This window comes from Amphiura filiformis, chromosome 14, assembly GCF_039555335.1.
Source record: "Amphiura filiformis chromosome 14, Afil_fr2py, whole genome shotgun sequence".
Classification (NCBI taxonomy): Eukaryota; Metazoa; Echinodermata; class Ophiuroidea; order Amphilepidida; family Amphiuridae; genus Amphiura; species Amphiura filiformis.
Genome location: NC_092641.1, coordinates 58,829,580 through 58,843,769, shown reverse-complemented (window position 1 = coordinate 58,843,769; position 14,190 = coordinate 58,829,580). Strand labels below are relative to the sequence as shown.

The 14,190-nt window shown below is 37.0% G+C and overlaps 1 protein-coding gene across 2 annotated transcripts; it reads left to right on the top strand.

Annotated features, from left to right (window-relative positions):
* The first annotated feature begins 735 nt into the window (after positions 1–735).
* Positions 736–13,888, top strand: LOC140170370 (uncharacterized). Of its 2 annotated transcripts, XM_072193741.1 has the most exons (5): positions 736–871; positions 5,342–6,906; positions 7,781–8,062; positions 9,102–9,280; positions 10,681–13,888. In XM_072193741.1, the coding sequence occupies exons 2-4, from the start codon at positions 5,376–5,378 to the stop codon at positions 9,179–9,181; spliced, it is 1,893 nt and encodes a 630-aa protein (XP_072049842.1). In that variant the 5' UTR covers positions 736–871; positions 5,342–5,375; the 3' UTR covers positions 9,182–9,280; positions 10,681–13,888. The 2 variants fall into 2 exon arrangements, with proteins under 2 accessions (XP_072049842.1, XP_072049843.1); XM_072193742.1 differs by lacking the exons at positions 9,102–9,280; positions 10,681–13,888 and having other exon boundaries at positions 7,786–7,949.
* Positions 13,889–14,190: the final 302 nt, after the last annotated feature.

Below are 14,190 nucleotides of genomic sequence, written 5' to 3'. Positions count from 1 at the left end.
TATCCTCTAAGCTTTTAATCCGATAAGCTGATTATCTATTTGTTTTTATGAATTGGAAGACATTCTTTGATGTATTACTGAGCTCAATCATCTGAAATTACTGGAGCGTGAGCCACCCAGGCTGGTGGCTCAGCATAGTATTTTATTAACAGAAGATTTTCTCCAAATTCGTTTCCTAATGTAAACATTTTTATACAAGTCTTTAAATGCTTAACACCGTTTTTTCAGTGTGTACCAGGTCGGGTATCATTGTTTTTCCTTTATCAGACGCAATTTTTTTAACAATTGTGTCACCAAATTTTGACGTAAAATACGATGGGCAATATATAGAAAAAGGCATTATAGGTTAAGTTTACATGAAATTCGGGTCGTTATTAGTGCCCGTAATAACAATAAAACAATTTGACGTCAATGTCCTCAATTTCGTTATTTGAGGTCATTGAATTTTGTTTTCCAGGATCTATATCATTTGTCTAAATGATATTCAAATTCATATACGAACCTGTTTTTTTTTCCTTCATATTATAAGCCACGTATGACATAATACACTCATGCATATATAGGAAAACAACACCCCTGCACGTTCCGTTTGAAAGCACAAGTTATCCCACATTGAACTTGCTTTGCTTTAATACACCCAAATTAAACAATATAATCTGGTGAAAATTCTCCAGCGTAAAAGTTTGTTTCCTATAAATAGTTATACCCAAAAATGCCATTGAACCGTGTCATTCATATACTGCAATTGGTAAAAGGTACAACATGTATTACGAGTGGCTTGGTACACGACAACATATCCAGGTGACATAACCATGGATGCTGTTTGCAATTTAAAATCATTAATGGAATGGGACAGCAATTTGTAGGAGGGGTAAGTTGTGACAATAGATAATACCCATTTTGTGTGTGTATGTAGTTAATTGTAAGTGTATTCTTAACACTTAAAGTGTCAGTTGAAATGCAGCTGGTGTTTTAGGGTTCTTAGTGGGCTATTGCATGCCTAGCCTATTAGTCATTACCTAGGATACAGAGTCAAAATGGAGCGTCCTTTCTTTTTAATTGCTCAACTATGTTGGTGTAGATATTTTAATGTATTTTACCTTTACTATAGTGCAAGTAGGAACTGTGCAGAGGTATAGAAAAGCCACTATGTGTCATTGATTATTAAAATGATTATTTATTAATTTATTTATATTATTAATATTTATTGATTTTTGTATTTATTTATCTATCGGTTTATTAAATTCATTTATTGATTGATTTGTTTAATTAAATTATATCTTATACTCTATTTATTCGTCTGTTATAATATAATTTACCTTTCTATTAACTACTTCATAATTTAATGCACTTTATTCATCAACAACTTTAAAATAGTATTGTATTATACAACTTTAAATGAAATCAGTTTTCATAACATTAACTTTGCCCGCTATTCAGAAAACGTGTGTTTTCTGCTGGGTATGAAAGGATTTTTTTAAGATTGACTTTTTTAATCACCTGAATAATTTCATACTACATGGCCAGTACATGTTTATTCAAAGTACGTAGCATCAAGAGCGTGCAACAAACAGTTCAACCATTTGTTCACAACTACATTAACCGTTGCAAAATTTAGAGTGTGGCCAAATAATGAGTACGGGCTCTCTGTATTCGAGTGATGCATGTGAATTGATATTTTTCTGTACCTCAATATTCAATATTAGTACAAATTTTAGTGATTTGTAGAAAGGCGTTGCATGTTGAGATGTCATCAACAAAGCAGATCAGAGATGTCACTAAACCCTAACCGAACCAAACATCAAAAAACCTCAATTCACAAATGTTTTTCAGGTTTGGGGGAAAAATCTATATCTTCAATATGAAATGTCAACAATTCCAATTAATTATTGGATTTTCATCCCAGCTACATACATTAAATTACATATCATTAGATTTATAAGGTTTACTTCAAGGCCTGTTAAATATCAAAAGTATCCATTTTTTTATCATTTGCCACAAAATGTGTATTATATCGCGAATTTCACACAATCAAAATTATTTGATATCAGAAGGACATTCCTCAATTTAAAAATGCAATTCGATATGTCTGATGTGCTCTCAGGTCTCACAGAAAATTCGTAAAAAAGGTAAGTGGAAATAACAATGCCAATATAAATTTGTGTTATAAAACTGAACACCGTGGAATCTAACCTCATCATGATGTATGCGATGCAAATGTTAACTACGGAATGAAATTTCGCACACAGGTCAGGTGATGAGTACAGACTGCTTGGAGTGAAGGGCAATAATTACATTCAAAACTAAAATTCTCAAAATAAGTAATTCCCCCCCCCCTTTAAATAATGGCCATTATTCAAAAAACGAGTTATTGTATTACAAATCTGTAAAATGCGTTGGAAGCAGAATTTATTTCTGCGCATTTTGACACCTCATTTGATACGATAGCCAAGAAAACAATAAAACACCGGTCAATTTAATGTAGTGAGGTTCAGATTTGAAAGTTGCACTTACAACAATACAAAAACACTCAGATATCATTACACAAGATTTCCTTCCATTATACAGAATACAAATCAATAGATTTTACTGCAACTTTCAAATCTTGGGTTACATTGATTTAAATGTTCGCTGCGGCATCAATATTTAGACAATTGCTACAAATGAAGTGTCAAAATGTGCAGAAATAAATTCTGCTTTTTTTAGATGTTTTGGTTTGCCTGGTCGCTATGGTAATTAATACTGTTACATCACTACTTCTAAGGCAAAATCCCACCACGCTCAGTGCCTCACATTTCCCGGGAATATAGACAGAGTGTGGGGGAAGTACTTGAATATTATTAGTTACTTCCTGTTTTAAATATGAATATCTACGGTCTGATGCCGTATTCCATGAAGCCGAATCTGAATCGTTATCCCCTGTTTGTTCTCACGAAATACCGCACAATATCTACGGTCTGGTGCCGTGGGAATACAGCACCGGACCGTAGATATTTTCCCTTATTCTGTGAGAACAAGCAGGGGGTAACTATTTTGTAGAAGAGTATTAGGTGATTGTTTTATCATCTTGGGTTCTTCAAAATGGTTAACTTTACTTTTTCAGTCCCTGAATTGTATTTTAATCGGAAAGAGCCTCACCCGTGTTTAAATTTATACAGTGATCATGTGGAGGCCACGCATGTTTAATTGCATGATGTTTCTTGTTTTAATTATTAGCTGAATACCCGCATTTTGATAGCACACAAGATGAGTCGAGTCTGTAAGCAATGAACAAGGAACAAAAGATATAATATTTGCATATCATGCTCCGAAAGATTTCAACCTAATTTCACGTGTCAAAATGACATTGATATTAAGCGAACTTTAAGTCATGTATGTCGAAGGCGCCATTTGATAATTGCACAAAAGAGGAAGTAACTTTGAAGTGTCAGTACAAACTATATAGATAATACTTCACCACAAAAAATTAGAATTTAATAATAAACCGAAATAGACAGAACAAAATAGAATAATTAAACTGAATTTTAGATTTCTTTTTTTGAAATAATATGGCTTATACACGAATAAAGCAAATAAATAAATGAACAGATTTATTATGTAAATACACCACTCAAATATTAATAAATAGAAAAAATAAATAACACTAGACCTAACCCTAATCGCAATCTTATCGCAGTTTTTAGGCTCTACACATTCATTGCATATTCACTCAGAACGCTACAGACCATCCTCTATTGTTATGCATAGTCGTACTAAAAGTTGGTCGATGTTGAAATCGACACAGTTCAGAGATAGCCTACAACTTTTTGTTTTGCAATTAATTTTCTCGGTCAATAAAAAACAATAATTGTTTTTCAATAATATCAGATAAAAACATAGTGCTTGAATATACCTTAATTATAATTAGGCATGAAATTGTGTCTTTTACGGTAAGGTTTTTGATTTTTACAGACCTCAACCTCGCCCATGAACTTTTTTGGGGGTCTAACTTTTTAGTATTTCAAACTAATATAGTTCGCTAAAGAAAGATTTTCCCAACTCTATAATGCACACCGTACTATGTCTATAGTTTTGTTAGAATATCCGTTTTGATTTCCCCATTTTTCACTTGCAACTGCCAAAATGTCCAACTCAGTACATCATTTCGAATACAAACAGCAGAAATAATCGATATTTCCAATGTTGCGTGCAAAATCATCCAGCCATAGGTATATCCATGAGTTGACTGTGAACAAATTGACACATGCAAATGTAAAATGGTGCGATTAACACCGAAATTCTGACAAAATTATGATTTGTAGCCCGGTATGATGTACTTTAGAAAGTTGGGAAATGTCTTTCATTAGCGAATAATATTACTTTGAAAAGCTAAAAAGTTGACTCCAAACAAAGTTCATGGGCGAACTTCAGGCTTGTCAGAATCGAAAATCTTACACTAGACGACTAAATTTCACACCTAAGTTTAACACCAGGATTTAAATTAAAAATATAGTATCAATCATGATGGTTTTCTTCTGATATTTACTGAAAGAATTAAAATTATTGATTTTTATTTGGCCGAGAAAATTTATTTTCAATTGAAAAGTTGTAACACACAATTTCGCTCATTTCAACACCGAATTCGATCGGCGCAGTACCTAATTAAATGACTGAGTGAGCCTTGTATAACAATAGCCAGTGAGTAACTAGCGTTCTGAGTGTATAGTACAAACAAACACCTGTATTCATGGTATTGGTTTAAATAAACATCAAATCTTGCTGCTGAAATATTTCACTTTTATTAACAAACTAAAAGAATTTATGTTGCTTTCGGAATGTTAGATAAATAAAGACTGATATTAAAGAGAAACGAGGAAGCAAATGCAATCAATGACTTTGTATTTAAGGGCTTGTGCCCGGGGCTTGTGAAAGGTGAACATTGGATTTATTGTATTACCTTTATTGCACATATTAATGACGTATGCGCGTTCGTCTATAGCTTTGGTCTCCTCTGCCTTCGCGGTACGCAAATTTGATTTCAATCACTATGTGGAGTGAGTGAAATCACAATGACGGTGGAGAAAAATACTAGACGATCTAATTCTATCAGGCATAATTATAATACCTCAAATATCACCAACATATTCCATTTATTTACTACAGAATATATTGTATATCATACAAATGTTAACAGATGTGTTTTTGTGCCTAAATATTACGACACGTGAATATCAACATGAAGCAAAATGGTCTAGACATGGGATACATAATGGCGAATCATGAATACCACTCGGCCTTCCCATAATTCATTCAACCTCCCTCGTTAAAGTCTCACTAATCCTCTCTACACATCTATCCACAGATCTACATGTACAGTTGACGTATTTCCAAGCAAAATGTCCAGAAGGCCAGCGACATTCCAGACTCCCCCTCCATCTGGGGCGAGTCCCATTCAGAACAAGCCTATCAGATACACGGATCTTTACAACCAAGATACATTGCGAAATACTCCCTACCATCAGCGACCTACAGTGCACTCATTAGCCACTATACCAAGCGATACCAATGAAAACGCGGATCTGGAGAACGATGAAAATGAATCTGTTGCAAGCATTGACCTGACAACAGGACATGCGAAGAGCACTGACGATGTTAAAGACGCAACAATTGAAAGCACACATGAAGTCAGTGCTAATGAAACACCTGCCGATTTTATCGAAGATAGGGTTAAAATTGCGGACCAATCGGCGATTAGTAATCTTATACTATCGCCAGATTCTACCAGACATGCGTTATCTGATGAAGACTATTATTCTAGTGACTCTTTAGTGACAGAAAAAACAGAGCCGGACACAACCAAAATAGACATACCTGTTATACAGGAAACGGTGCATAAAACAAGATCCCCTCCTCCAAGTGTAGCTCCGAAAAATAAGTCCTATAAGTTACCGTTAGCAAACAAGAAGCCACCTGAGCTAATCCCATTGCAGGTCATACCACAGAAAGAAATCAGTCTACGCCATCATGTGTCTGATCCTGGACCCCCACCTGGGCATCTAGAGCCGGAGACTGATACTTCGTTTGCATTTCCTTCTTCGTCGCCCGATTATAACCCATTAACGCGACCATTGACTGCTACTGAGTTAGATTTAATGGATAAAACAAGCGCAAATGTAGATCAAGCCAATGTAATGTCACCCCAAATCAATTCCCCTATGAATCTATCAAGACATATAAGTGACTCGTCAAGAAAGTCTTCTATTAGTTATCGTGGCGGTGAAGAATACGCTACCCGAGATCGACCAGGAGATGAGTCGCTCAGCTCATCGATGAGAAACTTACACCGCGGTGGAGCAGAACTCTCATTAAGTCCTTCTATTAGAAGTTTACCACTAAGTAGACCAAATTCAATGAGGAGCTTAAATCGAACTCCAGGGTCTTCAGACTCTACACTCAATGATCGTGAAATTATCTTAGAAAGTTATTTAGAACATGAACGTAAACTTATTCCAATATACGACCCTGACATGGCTGGCAGTGAAATCGATATTCGCGAAAATGAAGGCTTCATTCCAGAACCCGATAGTCCTAAATCCGTTCAACCAACACAACGTGCAGATAGTATGTTGAAAATTCAAAATAAATTTGTTCCAGAACCCGAGCCTGTGGAGTATGATCCCACAGAAATCCCACGACGACCTTCCCTCGTGGAATCGGGGCAGGGTGGCTTCGTTCCAGAACCTGCAGAATTAAACACCACAGTATCTCAGCCCCCTAACATTGTGCAATCACCTGAAACAGTAAGACGACCGAGTACAGGAAGGCGACGTGGAAAAATCATTGCTATTGGTACATCAACAGCGCTATTCCTAGTAGCTATCACCATTGGAGTTGCAGTATACTTCGCATACTTTCCGGGCAGCAGCGGTAAGTTTTGCTTTATGAAACACATTATAATTATGTTCTGATAATTTGACATTCCGCTACTGTTCTTCTTTAATACTTATAAAAATAGAAACGTCCGCTAATGTATATAAATTGGTATCAAATCTGACTTCTTTTTCTTTTGCCAAATATTTTGTGGCTATTTTTTTATCATTATAATGCCCGCTGTTCTGTTAGGTCTTGTGGTTAACACAATCGCAATTTTTTTCCGAGTTTGTTGACAATGCAGTAAAGCTTAAAATGAACCTTTGACAATTCAGCACAAATTCTTGTGATCATGGTGATGGTGTTGCATTATTTGAATATCTCTGCAATAATGATACCCATCATAATTGATGGAAATAAATTTAGCCTTTGAAAAACATTAAATCGTTTAACAGGTTACCAAAAATACTATCAGAATAGATTTACTTTAAAAGGTGGTACTACACCCTTGATAAATTTGTGACTATTTTGGCATTTTCCCAAAAACTAATAAAACACTGGGACCAAAAGTTATGTATTATTATAGGGGCAAGGAATCCAGTTACTATACTGGAATTTCAGGGACTCAAGACAAGTAGTTATGGATTTATTGATCAAATATTGGTTTTCCCTCATTTTTGACTGTAACTCCACAACTGTTGTCTGTGCTGAAATAAAATTTTCAGTGCAGTATTTGTAGTCCTTGCCCCTATAATATACATATCTTACTTGTCACCAATGCGCTATAATTTCGAGAAAAATGCAAAAATAGGAACAAAATTGGTCAGGGGTGTAGTACCACCTTAAACAACTATAAAATGCTAATTATGTATAACCAGGGTGGTCAAAGTTACAAACACACGTTTTCTTGACCTTATTCGCTTCTCACCAGGACAGCCGGACAGTTCCATTTTGATTCTTAACTGCCCTGAAAAATCCATTGTGAAACACTTACGTGAGGGTTACACATCGCGGAGGGTAACATGGACAGAACCCACTGCGGAATCCGACGGGGACCTCAGGATCGAACGTCTCACCCCTTCTCACCCATCTGGCACGTATTTTCCAATAGGCGAAACGATAGTCGAGTATAGCTTTTACGATTACGATAACCACAAGACGGCGACTTGTTCTTTTCTTGTGATTATTTTACCTGCAGGAATTTACGATAGTAGTAAGTGTTCTTTCTTTCATACAGCAATTCCTATCTCCGCCTCTCTTTCAACACCAGACATATTTCGAAAGGGGTGGGAGTTCACACCCTTATCTTTTCAAAAATGAATCAATGGTTAGGTGAAGAAGGCCATTTTGTCACACATTAATTTGGTGTTTGTAAAGAAGATGATACATGTGTATGACTCACAATCGTTCATAGTAGCAATATATTATTTTCAGCCAAATTCATTTTCAACTGCGAAAAAATACAAAACCAAAGGGATTGTAAAGAAAAAGACTTGTGCATTTTGGAAAGTCAGGAACTCGGAGCAGCAATGCCGAGTTCACGAGTTCCTGACTTCGATTCCAGAATTGCACAAGCTCGTGGCACTAAATCTCTTTCGTTGAATTAAGTTAAATAAGTGCTTTTGATACTGCATGGGGATGTAAATTTATGTTGTAGCCTCGCTGATGTGTATAATATGTTTGCTCTCTTGGGCATTTTTGGCATTGCGAGATTGTTTTTTCTTTTATTGCGCTTCATTAGTCCATGGTTTTCTTTTGAAGTTTAAGCCCAATTGGGCAAAGTTTAAAATTTAGCCCCTGGATGTATTGTGACCGAAGATGACCTCAAGTTATTGTTTTTCAAGTTCCCCTCATATGAAGGGTTCAACCCACCAAGTTTAAGGCCAATTGGGCACAGTTTAAAACTTAGCCCTGGATGACCTTTGACCTTGAATGACCTCAATTTCATTTTGCACACATATTCCAAGTTCATTTCAAGGATTCCACCCACCAAGTTTGAGCCCGACAGGATAAGTTTACCACGATCGTTGACCATGATCCCCAATGACCTCATAAACCCCATAAACGGCGCACGCCAAAATATCGGATCGATGCGTCGAAGCTCGGCGAAACGCATAGCCGCAAAGACACACAGAGCCATGGTATTGTATTAGTCATGTTAGTGTAGATGTTCCGGAACTCCTCCAAAAATTGTACACTATGCTATCAAAATTGTTATTATAATGACGACATATTTGATGGTTAATTTTCAGGCTACTATTATACATTTGACAATGCTGAAGCAACCACTGACATACCGAGCACTACACAATGGACGTCTGATGGTAAATAGGTGACGTTGTGGCTCATTACCGGTGATTGTAGTCCAGAGACGCCTCTTGTTTGATTTTGCCCGGTTCACTCAATAACATTCTTGTCTTGATACATTGACGTAAGTAAAACTTGTTATAAGTAGGAAATTTAGTATGCCTAGTATTAGTCTAGTACACCAGGCACAAACAGAAACTCGTCAGTTATAGTCATCTTTGCTGTTCAACATCCTGATCATCTTCGGGGTATTCTGGAATATACATGTTGTTAATTGGACTTTGCTTTCTCATTTGACACCCTGTTCGTAAAAATCGAGCAATAATTGACCAAGATATGCGCCTCCAAACCTTCAAACCCCAAAATCAAAAGTTGCAATTCAATTGGGCTGTTACATCATGTGCCTGGTGTATCATATGTATATACGAGGACCCCCCCCCCCCCCTCCCCAGGATTCTACCAAACCAACTTTTTAGCTTTCATTTAGGCTAATGAAAGTCAAGTCCCAGTTTCTCGTTACATTTTTTTTTTCAAGATTGAGTAGATACTTTTTCATTTTTCATTATTCATTATCAATGTGACACAGTAAATGCCGTATTAGAACCAACAAGATGCTTAAAATGCGATTTTCTTGGTGAGAAATTATTTCAAATAGTTTTTGTTTCTCAAAAACTTGACAAAATATAAAATAATGAAATATTTGGAAATAATGAATTATTCGACCGGCAATTTCCCGGGACCGGGTCGGTGTAACGATAAACTTGGATTCGACTTTCAGTAGCCTTAATGGTCCTATAACACATTCAAGACGTTAACAAAAATAATTCCCGGCACATCACATCACATTTTATTTCTGGTGGTTGACTTACACTAGTCAGCTCGTTTATTAAAAATGGTGGTCCTTAATCTATATATTATGTTTAAATCTGTTTGTAAATGCAAGGTGTAACTTTAACCAATCGACATGGGCGTCCACGTATTACAAAATATATAGCCCCCCCCTAGTACAAGGTGAACGCACGTGAACGCGGTATACAAACGCGCGATGCCACGTGATGCCAGTGCAACCAATTACCGGCTCTTTGCCACCAAATGGTTTATTCTTAGTGTAAGAGAGCATGAAATACTAATAGGATTAGAGTTAGGGTTAGGGTTAAGATTTAGGGTTAGGGTTAGGATAAAGGTTAGGGTTAGAGTTAGGATTTGTTTGGTGCTCTCTTACACGAAGGATACGCCCACGAAGGATACACGCACCAAATTGACATCATGGGTTCACGTTAGTCGTTCACCAAGTGCTCTCTACTTAACTAAAACTAACGTCGACGCGATGCTCCACCAATCGCATTCGCAAAGTAAAAACGACTGACCGACTATTGCTTGTTTCAAACTTTCTATTAATATCTTTCTCGAATAGAAATGTTAACGAATGAGGAAGCGCTGTTTTTAGCACTATGTTTTTTATATCATAGGTTAGAGTTGATTTATTTATATGTTTACCTTTTTCAATTATTATCTTACTTACAGATTTGATTGGACGAGCAAATAAAACCCTGGAGAATGGAGAACAATTATAGTGCAATATAGACAAACTTTTACTATTTACCAATACGTGCTGGACAAAGTAGTGAAATATTCGTGTTGGATTCTGGAAACTGCTGTGTCAAGTCGAGGGTTGAGAACCAGAAAGCCTCAACTCACAATCACCTGCTCCCACAAAATGAGCATAAAGTCGCCAGGGACATTGTATAGGAAACATTGATTTTGGGAGACCAAAGCAAGGAGCCAACTTCATGCTCATTTTGTGACAGTTAGCTGGTCATAGTGAGTTACTTCTTTCTGGTTCTGGACCCTCGAAGTGTTCTTTAACATTAATGGACCCATTTCTCTCTTCGATATTCATACAACATCACCAGAGGATGATTTAAGTAACTACCCACCATCCCACTGGGTTTACTGTGCAGCAGGCGAGCAGTGTGAGTAACACGGCACCACTGCTTTGCTATGCTGCATAGAAGTGCATGGTTAAACTTGTACGCTGTGAAGATGCTGGTCGCTTTCACATTTTATGTTATCTACAGAAGGTGTGAATTATCCTTTAAACACACATCACTTTTGTTCTGAAATCGACCAAGTAATAATGCCACACGCACAATTCTAAAACAACATCTTTTGCACAGATTTGAAAAGTAGAGTGGCAGTTAAAACTCTAGTGATAACACTTTTGCAGTGCATGATGGGGTTTCCTTAAATCATCCTCTGCAACATCACTTTCTATATCATACGCTCATCGTATATTGCTAATCACGCACGGTTTGGACTAATTCGTACTTACTTTATTCGGCGTCAAATTATTCATTATCCAATCTGTTTCAACTCTTTTTACCTAGTAATGAAGGTTTGTTAACGAAAAATTATATTAGACGTTGAATATCTGGTGGAAATATCGATTTAACATGAATAAACACTAACATTTGGTAGAAGATAAAAGTGACTGAAAGGGAAATAGATTGAATAACGAATACTTATTGTATCGAATATTCGACGTCCAATAAGTGGTATGAATTGGGTCTTATAACGTGTTGATCAATCATAAGAATATCCCAGCCAACGTTGTTACAACGTCGCGTCGTATAAAAATAATCTACGTTGTACTTATAGGTTGTCATATACGATGTACGCCTGATCCACTGCTATGCTAAATGCATGCTCATGAAATTACAACCAACACACTGAGTTTTCACGACGTTTGCTGACGTTGTAATTAGGTTGCCATTTACGTTGTTACGTTGTTAAATTTGTCGTACTTGTGTTGTGGCAAGATTATTTTCGACTTTTATTTACGGACGTTGATATGACGGCATTATGACCTTCTTTCGACGTCAAGTTGTGAACGTATTATTCATACGGACTTAATAGGGACGTTTGAATAATACGTTCACATCTTGACGTCAAATCAACGTGAGTATAACGTTATAATGACGTTATATCAACGTCCATAAATCAACGTCGAAAAAAAACGTTGTCACAACACGAATACGAGTTCACAAATTTACGTATTTACAACGTAGATGACAACTTAAGCAGAACGTCAGCGAACTTCGTGAAAACGTAGTGTGTTGGCTGGGATTGCACGAGCATGTTGAATCCAGCAGTGGATCAGCAATAATTGCACTTACTTGTGTACGTTTCGTCGGCAAGCACGGTTGCCTTTTACAATACCAGAAAAAAAGTATAACTGCTACCGGTAATTATACATGGACGGTTGTCTAGCATTGACCTTCGTATCTGTCCGTGGGGGTACCCCTCCACCCCCTTCTCATTTTATATCCTCCTTAATCCATTTGCGATGATTTTCTGCAACAGGTATCATGAACGATAATCCTCAGATTAAAAAAAACAATCAGCAACTATAAGTTCAGAGCTAGGAAATTATCTCCATCATGCCACAAGCAATTTCTGATCTAGTGTTAAAAAGGCAACAGTGCTCGCCGAAGGATATTCTCACTGATTTCAGTTTTATTTTCCTGTGCAATATTACCAAGACAGTATTTTCGTATAATGTATGTTATTGTCTCAAGTCCTTCACAAGTTCACATCCTAGTCCGTTAAGGATTACCCTCTCGGTGGCGGGCCTAAAAGAGCACACAAACACCGTACCACAGTATTATTCCTTATTATACAGGGTGTCCCAAAAAAAGAGGCCCCACATTGTGCCCTCTTTTTCTCCTATTTCTGAAAAGTTGATCAAATATATTTTGGTATGTAAAGAAACCTTCAATCGTTAGCTTTAATAAACCAAAACAATTATTTCAATCGGCTCATAACTTTTGAAGATATGTTCTTTTAAAGAAATGTATCCGTTTTTCACTCTGTCCTCGGAGGAGGTTTGGCTACTTCAAAGATTGGAAAGTGCATATACCATGCATGAATATAAAACATTCCTCGATGATAACTTTATAAAATAACAACTTTATTTAAGGGAATGGGCTTTACCGTTGGGCTTATGGGTTATGGATTTTGTTAAGTGTCATTAATTTGGGCGAAATTGATGTGGGATGGGACTTCTTTTGCTATACTTGCAATTACTTATGTTTTTCTTGTTTCTTGCTTTCTTTTTATTGACAACATAAGTCATTTCTCTTTTTGGAATAAAAGGTAGCCCTGAAAAGGGCTGTTTAGTTTGTCTTTGGTTCTTTTGAAGTGAGTTTACTGTGCTGCTCTGCCCTCTACCTGGTTGCCTCCATGACGAATACAGGTTTCAGCCCTAGTTCTCATTGCATTAATTGAGTTGCGTACCATCCTTAAGGCCTTGTGCGCTGGATACTTGCGAATGCAGCAGTAATACGGGGTTGCGAAGATGTTTGAAGCTAGCTGGTGATCCTCGCTTATAGTGAATGCTTTCCCAAGACTAATGTCATCTGTCCATGTCATTAACCGTGTGTTTCGTTTAAATCTTTGATGTAGCCAAACCTCATCCGGGGACAGAGTGAAAAACGGGTACATTTCTTAAAGAGGGCATATCTTCAAAAATTGTGAGCCGATTGAAAGAATTTTTGGTTTATTATAGCTAACGATTTAGGGTTTCTTTACATACCAAAATATATTTGATCAACGTTTCAGAAATAGGAGAAAAAGAGGGCGCAATGTGGGGCCTCTTTTTTTTTGGGACACCCTGTACATGTACATGCTCTGTTGGGCGAGCCCGAGGCTGTTACTGGACGGACTATTCGCTACTTGCACGGTTCCGCCATTATGCACTATGTGCGGGGAGAGCCTCGAACTGGCAGCATACATGAAGGGAAGAATTATGTAACCTTACACGGAACGTTATGACTCATGTTGCCGCCAATTCCCATTCATGTATGCTGCCAGTTCGAGGCTCTCCCCGCACATAGTGCATAATGGCGGAACGTGCAAGTAGCGAATGACATAATTGCGTACACTATATTGATATATCAGCCGCATATATATTCGCGTTAGAGGCGAATCTAAGTTTATTTTAAAATATTACAATTTTATTTTTGTAAGTGGCTA

Bases quoted from the DNA above. Each gene is read 5' to 3' on its own strand.
- LOC140170370 (XM_072193741.1), top strand. From the start codon at position 5,376: ATGTCCAGAAGGCCAGCGACATTCCAGACTCCCCCTCCATCTGGGGCG. The intron at 6,907-7,780 runs GTAAGTTTTGCT...GCTTCTCACCAG, and splicing joins ATACTTTCCGGGCAGCAGCG to GACAGCCGGACAGTTCCATT. The intron at 8,063-9,101 runs GTAAGTGTTCTT...GTTAATTTTCAG, and splicing joins TGCAGGAATTTACGATAGTA to GCTACTATTATACATTTGAC.